The sequence below is a fragment of the Lacerta agilis genome, chromosome 6 (genome assembly GCF_009819535.1).
Source record: "Lacerta agilis isolate rLacAgi1 chromosome 6, rLacAgi1.pri, whole genome shotgun sequence".
Taxonomy (NCBI): domain Eukaryota; kingdom Metazoa; phylum Chordata; class Lepidosauria; order Squamata; family Lacertidae; genus Lacerta; species Lacerta agilis.
The window spans coordinates 48,736,091-48,748,499 of NC_046317.1; the positions used below are offsets into that span (position 1 = coordinate 48,736,091).

The 12,409-nt window shown below is 42.3% G+C and overlaps 1 protein-coding gene across 1 annotated transcript; it reads left to right on the forward strand.

Annotated features, from left to right (window-relative positions):
* The first annotated feature begins 2,008 nt into the window (after positions 1-2,008).
* GPR25 (G protein-coupled receptor 25) lies at positions 2,009-3,786 on the forward strand. The gene has a single exon (XM_033152505.1). The coding sequence runs from the start codon at positions 2,082-2,084 to the stop codon at positions 3,201-3,203; it is 1,122 nt and encodes a 373-aa protein (XP_033008396.1). The 5' UTR covers positions 2,009-2,081; the 3' UTR covers positions 3,204-3,786.
* Positions 3,787-12,409: the final 8,623 nt, after the last annotated feature.

Genomic DNA, 12,409 nt, shown 5'->3' on the forward strand with positions numbered 1-12,409 from the left:
GTGAGGTTACACACCGGGGGGTGGGGGAGAGATTTCCCAGCTTTAGTTGTGGAAATAACCAAAGGAAATGCCTGTCCTGAAGCAGAGCAGATGTGTTAGCCAACCTTAGGCCACGGAACCATAATGAGCGGTGGGCTTCAGTGGTTATCTGAACGGGCAGGAATGTATGCCAAAGAGCCGATGTTGCTTGCCCACTGCTTCTTTCCTCATCTTAAGTATATTCTGCAGCTGGTTTTGTTTGGTGATTTTATTTTTATTTTTTTTTAAAAAAACACATGTAACGGTCTAGAATATGTAGTACAGTATACATATATGAAGTATATGTAAATCCTCTTTTCTCAGTGCAGACTCAGCCTTAGGTTATTCCTTTTCTAGGGCATTAAAATACACTAACAAGCAGATTCATTGGCATTCACTTTTAATAGGGTAGCTGCAGTTTAAGCCGTGGCAGCTGAAGCTGGAGTGCCCCTTCCTTGAAGCTGATAGCTTTCGTTTTGTTGATGCTAAACTCAAACACCACAGAAAACCAATCTGGTGAACTTAAATGCTTTTGAGTTTAAAAGGAAAACAAACCAGCCTCTCAGGAACGTTTGTGTTCTTTAAAGATGCTCTTTCAACCCTCCCATAGTACTATGGGAGGAAACCTAATGTTCCTATTGGGTAAAGGTAAAAAAAGGTAAAGGACCCCTGGACAGTTAAGTCCAGTCAAAGGCGACTATGGGGTTGCAGCACTCATCTTGCTTTCAGGCCAAGGGAGCCGGTGTTTGCCACAGACAGCTTTCTGGGTCATGTGGCCAGCATGACTAAACCGCTTCTGGTGCAACAGAACACCATGACAGAAACCAGAGTGCACAAAAACACCATTTACCTGCCCGCCGCAGCGGTACCTATTTATCTACTTGCACTGGTATGCTTTTGAACTGCTAGGTTGGCAGGAGCTAGGACGGAGCATTGGGAGCTCACTCCGTTGCGGGGATTCGAACCACCAGCCTTCTGATCGGCAAGCCCAAGAGCCTCACTGGTTTAGACCACAGCATCACCCGAGTCCCTATTCCTAGTGGGTAGTCAGCCTCAGACCTGTGTCCCACATCCAGTGGTGCCATCAAGGCAGGATTTGGGGACAGAAGTCTGGGGCCCCATTTCAACATAATGAGCAGGAAGCAGGAGAGGAAGCATGAAGGATTTGTGGGAAAACATAAGGTCTATGAAAGCATTTTTTCCTGGTGATTGCAGGCAACACTTATTTTCTCCTTCATTAAATTTCTATACTGCCTGTCATCTGAGGATCACAGGGCAGTTGACAATATAAAAGCACAAAGCACATACCATAGTAACAAAGAAAAGCAATAAATCCACCCCTGCACACTTTAAAAAGCCATCAATTGTTTAATTAGCCAAAAGCTTGGGTTTTTGCCTGGCGCCTAATTTAGCACTAGCAATTTAATAGCTTTGAGAGCTCAGGTGGAAAGCCTGTTGCAAATAAAGCAGTAATGCCAAAGAGCAGAGCTCGACATTATACTCTGTGTGAAGATGAACAATGTTGTATACGCTGATCATTTTGTTTAAGAATCACTTCACATGAGGCATCCTGAAAACAATTTGCTATTTAATAAAAACATAGAGAAAACTATATATTCAAATCCATTATAGATACTAACATCTCCATCTAAAAGGCCTGTTTTATGCATGTTTATGCCAGTGATTAATCTCGCTTAAAAAAATTAAATCAAAATTCTGCAACGAAAAAAGCAGTTGTCATTGAGTTTGCACATCGTGGCACACTCCACCACAACACTCGAGTGCATGTGTGCCCCTGGCCACACCCAGGAATGCCAATACCCACTTTCTGCAATCTTGGGTTTCCAAAATTAGGTTGATCTGATACCTTCTAGCTTGGCCCCACCCTTTAACTCATCTTGAAAACAAAAGGAAGTTACCACAGATCGTTAAAAACAAGAAAACAACATCTCCATTTTTTTTTAATAAAAAAGAAAGACACGCAGCCTGTTACAGCTCAAAGTGCTTTGGCCAGCCTATGCAATAGCAGCGATTACTACTCTTTGGTTGGTCCTTGACAAGAGATGGAACCTGCTCAGATGGTGACTGGATCATCAATGACTGAAACCCAGAGCGGAGATTTTGAGTCATACACTATAGGCAATTATGGTGACCTGGTGAATTATGACATTTGCCACCTGCAAGAACTGCCATTTGCCTATATCTTTGTCCCCACCATTTACTACATTGCTTTCCTCATTGGTTTCTTTGGGAACCTCTTTGTGATCCTGCTGATGGCACGAAAGGAAGGCCGGAAGAGGCTCGTGGACACCTTTGTCCTCAACCTGGCCGTGGCTGACCTGGTCTTCGTATGCACTCTGCCTTTCTGGGCTGTATCAAAAGCCCTTGGTTACTGGTGCTTTGGTGAGGGGCTATGCAAGTTGAGTAGCTATGCCATCACTGTGAACCGTTGCTCTAGCATCTTGTTCCTGATGGGCATGAGTGTGGAACGCTTCCTCGTGATGACCAAGCAGTGGGATTCCAGGACCTTCAGCACCAAGAAGAGCATAGCTATGAGCTGTGGTTGCATCTGGGTGTCCTCCCTTCTGCTGGGAATGCCATCTCTAGTCTACAGAAAGTTGAACCTGGTGGATGACAAGTATTTGTGCCAAGACAAGCCCTCCCCCACCTTCAGCCTGATTATGCTCATATTGACCTTCCTCCTGCCTTTGGGAGTAATCTTGTTCTGCTATTGCTCTATCTTCTTCAAGCTTCAGAGCCATGTCCACCTAGGCAAGAGGAGAAACAATGCCCTCAAGATCATCTTTGCCATCGTTGGAGCATTCATCTGTTCTTGGCTGCCCTTCAACGTGTTAAAGGCATTCTTCGTCTTCACCATGGCCCAGGACATCCATCTCCGCTGCTCAGCAATGATGGCTCTCACATGGGGGCTGACCATCAGTGCTTGCCTGGCATTCGCAAACAGCTGTGTTAACCCTATAATCTATGTCTTTATGGATCAGCAATTCCGACAGCAGGCCCTGAAGCATTTCCCTGCTTTCTGCAGCAAAAGGGAAAATGTGCAAAGTTCAGCCCTGTCCTTTTCATCCACAGACACGAGCCTCCTATTTGCCAGCAGGAAGAAGCCCACACCGGCAACATCAGCTCGGGTAGGAGACCCAGAGAGCAAAGGGGTAGGTTTGTAAGTCCCCAAGAGTGGTATAATGTTGGCTGGACTGACTGCTGCAAAAAGCCAGCAAGATTTCTGGGCTATGCTAGTTGGGGAAAGGAGCGCAGGGAGATGAGTTAGAAGCCTGTACTAAGTATGCCAAAGGAATGGGTATAAAGATTCTGACCATTTGATGTAAATCACAGTAATATCAAGGAGGCAGAATTCAGTTATCCAAACATGTATATCAAATGCATAAAATCAACTCCAACTTATGTAAATTGCCTACCAATTGCTACTGCACAATAAGCAGGCAGGTTTAACCTATGTAAGGCTTCATAAAGTGATTTCAACTGTCTAAAATGGTGGTATTATAGATTTAAATAGTTGCAATTACAGTAATATATGCTGATGAAAAGTGAATGCTTTTAGCTGTATGTACAGTTGATTCCCATCTGCTTATCTCCCCATATCTGGATTTCATGTAGCTTTTACTAGTTTGATGAACAGCTGTTGATCCTTGGTTGAAAATAAGCTTAAATGAGTAGAGAAGAAAGATGAAAAAGTTGTTGTGTAATTCTATAGCAAATATTCTTTGAAGCAATAATGTGAAAAACCACTTGCCAAAAAAGCAATAAACGTATGTTTAACTAAACAATAACTATGTATTTTATTTTAAATTAAATTTCCTGTTACCATGTTCCAATTTTGTTTTTCAAACAGTTTTGTTTCCCGGAAGTCTGGGTCTCTTGCAATAAGCTTTCTTAATTTTGATTAAGAACTATATAACTCTGCATATTTGTGTAACCTTGTTCCTTAACCAAAAGCAGGAAAACTTACAACAGTAAATTCAAGACTACCTTTCACATCATTGAAGTCTATGGCTGAGAGCAGCTAAGTCATGAAATGTTGAAGGTGTCAACTAAAAGGAAAGTGGGGTGGAGTGGGGAGACTGGCCAGCTTGAAGCCATAACGCAAGTGCTTTGAGATTGAGGACAATATTACCACAGTGGACAGATGCTGGGGGTCACATTTCAGAGAGGACAAGACTAGTCCCACATGCAATTACACGTTCTTCACACATATATAAGCATACACCTATTTCCTATTGAAACCGGGGCACATATTTAATTCTTAAGCTATATACCTTTAATGTACCTTTAAGGTATATTCAAAGCTCCCCACCCCACCCCAAGAATCCTGGGAACTGTAGTTAAAGGGTGCTGGGAATTGTAGCTCTGTGTGGGGTAAACTACAGTTCTCAGGATTCTTTGAGGGAATGTGCTTTGAATGTGCTTGAAATGTATTTAATATTCTTCTTGCTGTTGTTATTAGTCATCACCATATACTGTACACAAGCATCCCATGGTGATGTACAATTAAAACAGCAAAAAGTGTTTAAAAGCACCACAGATATATTTAAGAAACAATACAGTACAAAACAGGCACTCATGCCAGAGACCCATTCATCTAGCTGGGAAAGCCCATCAGACAAAAAGGTCTTCAGTTGTTTCCGGAAAGTGCAAAGAATAGGTGCCTGGCATATCTCATACTACAGTATTCTGAAGAACAGAGGCAGCTGCACCAAATTTGCTGCTTCCAGTTACTGTGGAACAGACTTCTGACATCTTTTGAACCTGCAGAAGCTCTGCCGCAGACCTCATTGACTTACTGGGTATATGAGGGATAACAAGGTGGTCTCTCAGGTTGCCTGGTCCTGAGCTGTACAGGCCTTATATGAGATAACTCATTTCATGTTATGGTGTAACTCCACTCACGTTACACTCTCCCTTTTCCTAACAGACTTTAAAAATAATACAATAAAACATGTTTTGTAAATATAAGGTGGGAAAGCTCTTCAACTCTGGCACAATTCCCAGCAGCTTTAACAAACTGCAGTTCCCGGGATTCTTGAGGGGCAGATGTGCTTTAAATGCATTGTGCGGCTGCAGCCAGGCTTAAAAAAAAAAAAAAAAACAGCAAGTTTCTATTGCCGAAAAAGAAAAAGAAATGACTGAGTTGGGGGTGTGGGAGAAATGCCACTTCTTAGACCTGCACTGACTAATTATGAAACACAGTCTTTCACAGAGACTTTTATTATTATTTTTTAACAGGTTCATCATAATGTTTGCTGAAACTTAGCTCTGAGGCTAAATGCACTTAGAGAACAGAACTGCAGTAGCCCAAATCACAGCTTGTTGAATGCAATGCAATAATCTGTCGAAAATCTATTACTGTATGCAACAATCAATTTCAGCTTTGTTGTTTGCATTAAAATAAAGCTGCATTCCTAAGCATGCTTACTTGAAAGTTACGGAAACTCTACCAAAATCAGAAACATTTACTTCAGAGCAGGTATGTTCAGGATGGTAACATTAATGTAAAATATTTTCTCTTTAAGAAATCTAAAGCACACCTTCCCCCACTCAAACAAACAAAAACCCACGGACTTTTCAACCTCTGTGGCTTTTCTGGTAGCGATGATTCCACTACAATATCAAAGAGAATATACGCTCGAAGACCCTCTTTTGTTTTTTCTATAACAAACACGGCCACCCGCCTTAAATTTAGGAGCAGCACAGATCTTTAACGGGACGGCGAGGGGGGAAACCCAAAAAAAGAATTAGAAAACACTCAAATATGGATAGGGTTTTTTTTTTTTTTTAAGGAAAGAACAATTTCGAAGAGAAAAGCTCTGGCCGCTTATCATCCTGGCACATTTTACTGCTCTCCGTGCCTCCTGAAGGATAAAATAGCACTTGGAGCAAAAACGTCTCTCTCTCTCTCGTAAACTGCGCGTCGAAAGGCTCCGCGGGGATGGAGCCGCTGCGCCTCGGCCGCCCAGCTAGCGCGCAGCAGCGTGGGCGCTTTGATATGCCAGACAGGAAACATCCCGGGGGAAAGGAATGGAGATGCAGGGAACCCTCCTCTGCCGAACCCTCGGCGTGGCTGCTTCTGTGCGGGGACATATCCTGCCTTCAAAATCCCAAAGCCCAGGGGGCAGGTCCACAACACCATACTTTTAGAATCAGTGCTTTTTTTTCTTTTTTAAAAAATGTTTAGGGGTAGGCTACTCTCATTTTGACTCAAGAAAACCACTATTTTATAGTTCAAATCGGGGAAAATAAATACAGTAAATGGACAAAAGTACAAAGATACAAAGATTCACAAAATATTTAGGGGTATGCGTACCCCCAGAAAAAAAGCACAGTTTAGAACACATTCAACACTAAGTTCACCAGCAATTTTTCAGAAAGAGGAGAATCTTCTATTATCTTCTGATTTTGAGCATCTGCAGGAACAAACAGCATTATTCCAGGAGATGCCAAGGTATGAATGAGCCCAGTCTCAAGTTTCGGAAGTTTGCTAAAATAGTAATAATGATATTGATCTAAAACTTATATCCTGCTCCCCCCCCCCCAAAAAAAGAGAAACTCTAAGCGTCTTGCAATAAAATAAAACCCCACAAAATACATTGACAACCATCAGAAAATATCAACATCGTAAGAACAGAAATCCAAAATTGACAAAACCAACAAACAACTCAACACCCAGGAAAAACGAAGCAAAGGCAAAGAGAAAGAAAAACAATTCTAACATATTCATAATAAGTGGAGAAATGTTTTTTCAGCTGAAGGCCTTCCTAAATACTCAGATTTGGGCCAAATCCCTACACCCGAAAAACATCAAGGCTTGGTGAATTTCAACAGGAAGCAGACTCCATGGGCTGTAGAGAAGGCACTGTTTGTAACTGCTTACTGGTCCTCAGACAGCCACTCTCTGCCCCCTCTGTGTTATCAGCTTTGTTGCCCTCCACACATTAGGGGTTGGACTTCTGCAGCAGGGTGCTTCTATACTCATGTTGGTAAATCATGTAGGAATCCCACAGGAGCAGAGAAAACGTCCTGATGCAGAAGTTGGGCCCCAATGCAGGATGTAACAGTGATGTGACAGAGAGAGGTGAGGCCAGGGTGTGCATCTCCCTTGTACAACTGGAACACCTGAATGGGCAGGGCTGGCACAACACCTTTTCCTGCCTGAAGCAAAAGAAAGGATGGCACCCACTTTGCATTCTGTGCACAGAAGGTAACCAGACTGTCATCCGAATCTTATGTCATCATTGGTAATAGGGCAGTACCTCCCACCACACCTGAGAGTAGCAGGCTAATTTAGATGAAATTAGGATTACTTTAGGAAAAAACAGGATAGGCCAATACGGCACATGCCACTCTGTCCTCCAGCGTCCTACCACTGCTCCTTGCCCTGCGGCACCTGAACCATCTCACCCTGCCCAATGGTAGAGCTGGCCTGTGAATAGGTCTAGAATTGTACTTAGAACAGGCAGAAAGAAACCAAGAAATATGTCTAAAATGAATCAACACAGACCACAAAAAATATTTGGCAGTTATCCTGTATTTGGATTACCTTATCAGGTTTACAATTCTGCAGTTTCTCAGTTCTAAAAGGGCAACATTCATTCATCTTAGTGATATACCAGCAGCATCAAATGACAGAAGGTCCTCCAGAGGACTTGTCTACTGAGTATTCCCCTTGATTTGCTTACACAAAGCTTATGTGGAGTTCAGATTACACCTGGTCTTTATTTGGCATTTGTTCTGATTTGTTTGCTGGGAGGTTGTATTTGTGTGGCAGTTATACATCTTCCCATTAATTAATTAATCATTCATCTGACATTTCTCAGTGGGTTTCCCTGTTGCTTTACTAATTGCAAAAAAACCCATTGCTGTTTTTTTTAAGTGGGTTTGAAGTGCTAGGACAAGAACACTTTAATCTTACAAACATACATTTGCACTTGATTCCTTCCCACAAAATACTGACCAATTTGGAGGTGACCAGAAAATATATAAACACCCTGGGATGGTGCCTTGAGCTGAAACTGCTCATAACCCTGTTTTCTTCAGAGAGCGTTATGTGCTGAGGTGGGATGTATTGCGGTCACAGCGAGTTGCAAATAACTGCACAGGCTCCCCCTCATCCACCACAGATTTAGATTGTCAGGTTGCACACCCAGCGGAAAAAACTTGAAGCATTTGGTCTGATTGGGTGCAGCGTATTTGTGGGCTCAGAATGGTCAGAAATATGCAGCCATAATCCTATGTGAGTCTGCTCAGAAGAAATTCACACTGAACTGAAAGGAACTTTCTCTTAATTGAGTGTGTTGATTGCAGCAGCCTTACAGCCCAATCCAATGTATGCTTACCCAGGAGTAATTCCTACTGTGCTACTCCTAGGTGAGCATGCAACACTTTACTAGACATGTCTCAAATTGCTGTTTTGATCGGTACTTGTTAAAGACCTCTGTGTTGTCCCTGCACCTTGCATGGTGTTTCTGCAATGGGTAAGCCTTTAAACAACACACACAAAAGTGGGGCTTCCTTCTGAATGACATGTATAGGCTTGCATTGTGTGTTTAGGATGGCAGGTTTAAAATCCGATGCTATGCATGTTTACTCAGAAGAAATTCTCTCTTGTTCAAACATCACAGTTTTAATGTGTTGTGGGTCTGTAATGCATAACTGCTAAAATCTTAGCCTGAAGCAGATTGTAAGATTCTTGTCTGACAAAACCCAGGTTTTCAGAATTATGCTGGCTGGTAACCTAGGATCTGTGTGTGTATTGTTTCAGAAAGAGGAACATGTGATATTGAAGTAGCAGCAAACAGACAGGCACCCCGCAGTACCATAAGCATTAGTATAGGGTGCCACCTAGTGGCACCATGAGAAAGACTCAGATTCCTGCTGATGCAATGTGCATGTGGAAAGAGAAGGGATGTGATTTGTGCCCATTGTTTTGCAATTACCGGTATGTAGATCCTAGTGTTACCCCCCACTATTCTACATGGGAATCATGGAACCAATTTTGATGCCATAAGGAATCTGGCACATAATATACACAATGCAAAAACATGTCAGAAGATTTTAAAAGCATCATCGCACATGCACAGAGACTACTGGTATGTTATAACAGCTGAAAATACAATTACCTGCATTATTGCAATAGCATACTGGACACCCTTGCCTAGAGGTGTCCTGAGTAGTGTCAACTCTTTCTGTGCATGTATGGAGGGCTCTGTTCACTCTGCTGTGGAATGCAAATGTGAAAAGGGATTTTGGATCTCAAACTGGAAGTTTCAGCAGAATCCAGAAATAATAGACCAGGGCTGCAATCCTAAACACGCTTACGAGGGAGTAAACCCCAAGTGAACATAATAGGAGTAAACATATGCACAGGATTGTGCTGTAAGTCAGATGAAACTAATCTAGATTGGAATCAAAGCGTTCTTCCCATTTTAACATGGAAAGTGTGGGTTGGGAGAAATTCTTCTTCACAAGAACAGTATAATTCAGGGTCATCTACTGAAACTGATTGGCACTAAGTCAGGGCAAGCAAAACACACAGTTTACTGCTGCATGAGATATACAGTAATTCATTGCGACAGCTATAACTACAGTACTGCCATTACCTTAGATTAGTTTTAAGGGTTTTAGACAAATTATTTGAGAACAAGAATTTTATTTTTTACTAATAGTTATTATCAATAGCAGCAAAAAAATGGAGCCCCCCCTAATCAGACCTAGTATATCTTTGTTTGCTGCACATATTATGCATCCATCATGCCTTGCATATGAGCTTGTCGGGGGCATCTGGCTAGAGACAGCTAAAAAACTGGGTGGAGTCAGCAACCTTTGTGCCGATCCAATTTAAAATAAAATTCAATATTTCCAACCAATTCTTAATGTTCTCAGTCTGTTGCAGTAGAGTAGGGTATCACTCTTTTGATGCTTACTTCCTTTTCAGTGCTAAAACGGTAAGCCAATGCAAGATGTGCATATGTCCCAATTACTGAAGTATTTCAAGATTATAGCTGTTCCAAGGCAGTTAACAATATACAATTTTATCAATAAACACTGGTATATAATTCAAATTACAATCAATAAGACTGGCACAATGCAATTCAACAGCAACCAACAAAAAACTCCAGCAGTAGCATATATATGGTAAAACCTTCAATTAAAAGCCACAGAAAACAAATGAGTTTTAAAAACTTTTTAAAAAGCTTGAACTGATGGAGCCAGTCATACATGTATTGAAAGGACGCCCCCCCCCCCGAGAATACGACCTCCACAGTTTGCCCAGCCGAGATTTTATGTCCCAAGAAATGCAGAGGAAGCGTGGTGATTGCTTTTAGTGGCTTAACTAGTCATTTAAATATTGCAGCAAGCAATTTTTCAAGCTACAGGTTCTCAAAGAAGGCAGCATTAAGCAAAAAAGGGTTTTCATATTGGTTGATAGGAGTGGAAAGATGAAACTAGAGTGGGCAGTCTAGAGAACTGCACAGTTAACAGCCCAGTGGGGCTCTGTACATGACTCCCATTCTCTCCCCCACCCCACAACAAAGAGCAGCTCCGCACACCACTTGCGGTAACATTTCATTTGGGGTTGTTGTTTTTTTGCAGGTGAGTTTGCAGTATGCAGGCAATTAAGAGTTACGCATCCCACAATGGTCTATTGATGTTTTTTAATTTCTTTTTGCTTTTAATCAGTTTTTAACTTTTTGTGATTTTGATATGTTTTTATATTGTTGTAAACTACTGTGATGTATTTTTATGATACAGCGGTGTGTGTGTGTGTGTGTGTGTGTGTGTGTAATAAACAAATAAATAAATAAATATGGCAAAGAAGTCTCCCGCTTCCCATAGAGATGGGAGCTTTTACAGGGTGGAGTTGTCTTGGAGTGGAAAGCACTAGAGACTTATGGTGCTTGTATAATTACTTATCTGCAGACGTGCGGGTTGAGCAGCCATAGGAGTGCAGAAGGCATTGCACAGCTGGCAGTGCTAATCCTAAAGCCACAAAAGTCCCATGCCGTAAGGACTCAAAACAACTCATCCTTCTCTCTAAATGGGGTTTGCAATAAAATAAAAATTAGCACATGGTGGCAGATGAAACCAATGGGCTGCCTAGCACAATGCTGAAAATCACCAGCTGTGTGTATTGGCTTTTTCTCATAACCACCATGTGTCAAAGTTGTTGAGAGAATGAGCCTTAACTCTACGATGCTGCAGTTCTAACTGCAATGCATAAGCTGATGAACTAACAAGCCATAACAAACTATAAGAAGAAAGCCCCCCAGAACTCACCATCTTGCGATGAGGATACAAGTCTCTCATTCTTCCTCCTGATGTTCCATTGCTATTGCATGAATGTTACAGGATGTCTACAGGCAAACTGGTACATAATCTACTGTTTTATATCTTATTTAAATTGTAGCTTTGCCCATACCAGCAGTGTTCGGATGGCCCGAGAGACAAATTTCCTACTGCCTACTCTGCCAACCACTCAGGATGTGGTCAGCTCAGCAAAAATCTCATTTTTGGTCTCTGATTCATCTCACATACCTTGTGGGTACCTGCAAGAGCATTTTCTCATGGGGTACACAGACAGGGCAACCTAGATATGCCCTAAGACTTCAGCCACCTGCTCTGACTTTTGTTGGGAGGAAAGACAGCAAGCACTTCACAAGGAACGTGACCAAGTTATTCTCAGAGTGCAATTCAGCTGTGGACTTGCAGTTGCCTGATGCAACTGAACTAGACCAGAACTTGGTGGAATCTGGCTGATTGAGATGCCTTAGGAGGCATTGACATCAGCTGGGAACTGCTGAATTCCATTCATTTCAGCAGCAGAACCAAGGAGTGTAGAAGCTGGAACAGATTCATGTGTGTGTATATCTGCAGCAGACTTCCAATTTGAAGTCTGAAGCTCCAACAGCTTTTCTAGAGTGTGATTTGGTTGTGCCACCCATAACTGTGTTTGACATAATTAGTGCTGATCAGCAGACAGCATTTGGGAGATTTGGCCCAGGGGTGTTGGGATCAGTTGGGGATTCATACCAGGAGCCTCCTGGTCTGTGCCCCTTGAGCCTACAGTGTGGGAATACGTTTTCAGGTGCTCCTGCACCTTGCCGCAGTATAGTAACCTTCTGCGCTATGCACGGAAGGCAAGAAGATCAGGCAAAGGTTTGTTGCCTGGATCCCTCCGCGCTTGAGGCAAGGTGCGCCAAAAAAGCCTTTAATAACGGTCAGAAAGAAGTTTCCCGCCCGGAAACCCAACTAAATGCTATGTTGTGATTGGTTAATGATGATGTTATGACGTTGTTCAGTTTACTAATAAATAGCCCCTGCTCTTTGAATTATGGTGCTGGAGGAGACTCTTGAGAGT